Source organism: Halyomorpha halys, unplaced genomic scaffold, assembly GCF_000696795.3.
Source record: "Halyomorpha halys isolate HHAL.00 unplaced genomic scaffold, Hhal_1.1 Scaffold1144.1, whole genome shotgun sequence".
NCBI lineage: Eukaryota > Metazoa > Arthropoda > Insecta > Hemiptera > Pentatomidae > Halyomorpha > Halyomorpha halys.
Window position 1 is genome coordinate 186,993 of NW_027113536.1, and position 4,634 is coordinate 191,626.

At 30.4% G+C, this 4,634-nt stretch overlaps 1 protein-coding gene across 1 annotated transcript in view; it reads left to right on the top strand.

The window, feature by feature from the left end:
- The window catches only part of LOC106688504 (uncharacterized), a 21,480-nt gene extending 17,498 nt beyond the window's left edge, over nt 1-3,982 (top strand). The window contains exons 5-8 of the mRNA XM_024362963.2: nt 217-316; nt 437-544; nt 2,568-2,729; nt 2,828-3,982. Coding sequence (XP_024218731.2) covers nt 217-316; nt 437-544; nt 2,568-2,729; nt 2,828-2,911 — 454 coding nt within the window. The 3' untranslated portion in view covers nt 2,912-3,982. The remainder of the gene's footprint in view (nt 1-216; nt 317-436; nt 545-2,567; nt 2,730-2,827) is intronic.
- The last annotated feature ends 652 nt before the right edge of the window (nt 3,983-4,634 follow it).

Sequence of the window (4,634 nt, forward strand, 5' to 3'; positions counted from 1 at the left end):
TATATATATATATATATCAGATAAGGAAATTAAATTAAAAAGATTATGAAAACATATGAGTCATTTATTTCTAAATTGGTATATGTTCATTCATGATTGAAACGAGGTATTTAAGGGTTTAAATTAAATTAAATTTTATAATATTAGAGGTGGAGGAAGTAGGGTAAATACTAAATATGATCATAGTTAATTCATATTATGAATTTTATTTTTCAGAAACCTGCAGGTGCTTTTGAAGATATTTTCACCAGTAGTGATAATTTATTCCATATACTTACTACTATATTTGATAACGGCAATATTCATGCAGATGCAGGTAAATACAAATAAATTTTTCTTTTTGAAATAATTAAATTCCGAAGTGTTTGAACATGAAAACAATTTAGTTCATTTTTTAATTAAAACTAATATATTTTTTAATTATTAAATAATACAGAAAAAGGAAGAAAACATTTATCAGACAGCTGCGGAAGGCCTGGCTGTTATTGGAATGGTTAGGCAAATCTATGTTATCTTCAATACAGCTGACCAGATTACTACTGAGGTAAAAATCATAAATCTACTATATCTACACCAAAAAATATATACATATTTATGATTCTTGAGGATTAGTCAATAAAATAACTACAACATTATTATTCGCCTAATGATGCCCTCGAATGAAACAGTTTGTTTAGAAAAGAAAGAATTCCTTAACTAATTATTAAACACTAAAATATACATAATACAAATTAAGATTAATAAATAGATACATTACTTACAATTTTCTATTACTGTGTGTTGTACAAAACTGTGATGCCACTAACACTAAGTTTTGTGCCAGAAGTGAATAAGGGTGAAAAGGAAAAAGTGTAATTTTTTTTTTGTTTTCTATATCCTAACCATTATTTCTAGCAGATAATCAGTCTATTCATTTCTGCATTGTATTTTATTTATTTATTTTCAGTATTATTAATTATGCTTTAAGTGTTTATGAGGTTGGAGTAACATAAATTTTGTAAATCTGATTTTTTGTTAATAGCCCGATTCTTATATTTTTCTATTGAGATCATTTTATTTAGTATTTTTTTAAAAAAAAATGTTTAGTGAGAGCAGTTTAATCAATCAGTAACCAAATATAACTCTCACCACACATTTCACACAAACTGAACATAGAGTCAAACTTAATACAACTACAATTATACATCAGAAAAAGAAGGAATTGCTAATAATATTTGTGTGTTAAAAAAAAGCAAACATTTTTAGGATAACATATTGATATATTTGTTGTGCATGTGTGTGTAATTTTATGATAAAATACCACTTACTAAAATAGTTTAAACACGGCCGTCTGTTGCTCAGTGGTTGCGCATAGTCTTACCATTCTAAGATCTATTGGCGATGCCAGATTAAATCTGGCCTGGGACCTTTTCTTTAGTGGCGGTCCCACAAAATGAAAATCTTCGACCCCCAACAATGATGAAAATAATGGGATGATGAGAAAGGAATGTTGACCAGTTCACCTATTTAGGCTCAGTGGTCAGCAACAATAACAGGATCACCCTGGAAACAAGCAAGCCTCTTATGAAGGCCAACAGATACTATTTTGGACTCAGGAAGCACTTGAGGAGTCGAGCTGTCAATCATCATCTCTACAAGACTCTAACCTGGCCGATCCTTACTTACGGATCGGAAGCCTGGACCCTGATAAGTTCTGGAGAAAAGGAGATCTTGGTCTTCAAAAGAAAAATTCTGAGCCGAATATTTGGTTGTGTCAGGGTCGGCGAGAATTGGAGGAGAGCGAACCAACTGGGATTGCTGTTCCTTGAGGGAGACGTGATGCGGCACATTAGGCTGGGGAGGATGCGCTGGGCTAGCCATGTCATCAGGATGCCAGCGGATGAGATCCCGAGGAGGTTGCTGGACTGTAGGACCAGAGGAAAAGGCAGACCAAGGCTTAGATGGGAGGATGCCGTCATAAGGGATTCCAGAGAACTTTCCGAGCAACCGCAACTAGAGAGCAGCCGCACAAGACCGAGCTACATGGCGAAGGGTCATTGAAGAGACCAAGATCCCAAGTGGGAAGTAGCGAGATAGATAAATTATTTGGACTCAAGGAACTATATTTCCATTAAAACTCGAATTCGTAATGTTCTATGAATTTTTGGAATCACAATACAATCCCTTATTATAAATAGATTACTGAATAAAAATAAAATTTGAATTTGAATTTACCCTAATTGCATTAACTGTTCAAAACAAATTGGGTACTATTGTTGCTGAATGCATTGATTTGGATAATTACTATGATAGCTGCTCAAAATTAGACATAATAAATCTGCCTAGTACAAATATTTGATCACTGGTTATGATTTAAAGAAATTGTAAACTATTTGTACATTTTTAATTGATCTGACCAAAATGTTTTATTAATCTTTACTGGTAGTGGCAATATTAGAAGGTATAATGAGTAAAGTCCAGAAGTAATGATTCTTGTTTAATACATATCCTCCATTTTATATGTACATGAGTTACTTCTTAAGTGTAGTATGTTAATTTCTATCTCATTACTGTTCTTATTCCCTCAGGCTCAAAAATTGGCTAATGCAGCATACGAATTACCATGGTACCAAATGGACAACAGCATGAGGAGTACGATTAATATGATAATGATGATGTGTAACCGACCAGTTCACATTACAGGATACAGAGCAAAATCATTTATTGTCAACAGGGAAACAATTGCAGGGGTAATTAGATTTAGAAACAACTTTTTGTTTATTAGATAATTTATTAATATATATCGTTTTAAAATTTGTATTTTATAAACTTTTTTGATGTTTTCTAGCTTATGACAAGCGCTGTATCAGGATATCTGACGCTTTGCCAAATGACTGACGCATTTGGACCGAAGGAATCAAGCCGTCAATAAATACAAGATAAAAATTTTATTACTGGAAGCATACACAATATTTGCCTAAAGCCCCTCAAAGAAGGATTTTAACACATTTCAATAATTTCAACTTCAATTCCATAATAATAATTATGAGAAATAGTTGACCGTGGATGAGAAGATGGTTGGGGGTGCGGTCAAAATGAAACGCAAATAAGTTGGTGTAACCTATTTAATTGTGCCAACATTTCGGCTAGAGTTTCTAGCGTTCTTCAAAGCTAAGAACAGAACAAGATAACAACCACAATAAGTATAGAAAATATAAACAGAATGACATAAAGTGAATAATTTTACAGAATATAATTAATAAAATGAAGTGATGAGAGAAGTGGAAAATAAAATGTATACATAGGTAATTGAAAAAGTGGGTAAAATAACATAATTAAGGAAATAAAATAAAAATGAAGTTATATAATGCAAAGAAGTATGAACATATTAGTTTTTAATAATTTAAAAATTGAAATATGGAAATAAAAAAGAAAATTGAGAGAAAGAAAATATATGTACCATAATAATTGATAAAGAGGGAAAATATAAGTAATGCTTAAAAGTAGAAATGTATAGAAGAAAAAAAAATTATTTTGAAAATAACAATAATAATATAGTGAACACAACTAATAACGTGGGTAAGGAAAATGGATAAAAGTGGAGAAAAGAAGGGGTCGTAAAATAAAGAAAGGAAAAAAAAGAGAATAAAACGAACCTGTTTGCTTGAAAATTGGTCTTATTTTCCACTTCTCTCATCACTTCATTTTATTAATTCTATACTGTAAAATTATTCACTTTATGTCATTCTGTTTATATTTTCTATACTTATTGTGGTTTTTATCTTGTTCTGTTCTTAGCCCTGAAGAAGGCTAGAAACTCTTGCCGAAACGTTGGCACAATTAAATAATTTACACCAACTTATTTGTGTTTCATTTTGATCGCACCCCCAACCATCTTCTCCTCGTAATAATAATAATAGTAATGAAAGACCAATACTGTCTTCTGATAGCCTGTATTTTATAAAATTATATGATTTCAATTAATGTGTTCCACTAATAAAATAAGAGTATTAGAGTTGTATTTTTAATCCTGATCCACAATTGTTATTTTCATAAATATTATTTCTAAAGGGATCTAAAATTTCATTATTTACATTATATGAAATAAAATTCGAACAATAGATAAATACATAGACATAATATTTTCATTCTTTGAGACTAGTTTCATAGAAAATAATTTGTTTCTTAGTTATGTTTCAAACACTCTTTATTATTTCTTTGAATGTCCAACGTTTCAGCCAACCGCGCCATCCTTAAGAACAATCTTAAATATAAATTTTCACTTTGCATCTTACAACTTGAATACGTTTTTTTACGTATTCTGCTCTAGTCAATAAATTTAGTCAAATCAACCTATTTAGTCACTTTTCAATTAAATTTGGTGTGATATTAGATCATAATGGTATTAAGTTAATCTGTAATTAAAAGTGACAAAATAGGTTTCTTTCACTAAATTTATTAACTTGGGCAGAATAGCCTGGAGAAAGATTTTAAATTTTTGGATGTGATACGAATATTTAAATTTAAGATTGGCCTTGAGAATGGCCAGGTTTTCCAAAACGTTAGACATTTAAAATCATAATAAAGAGTGTTTGAGATTTAACTTAGATATAAATTATTTTATTTTGAACGATAAATACATAGTTCTATTATCA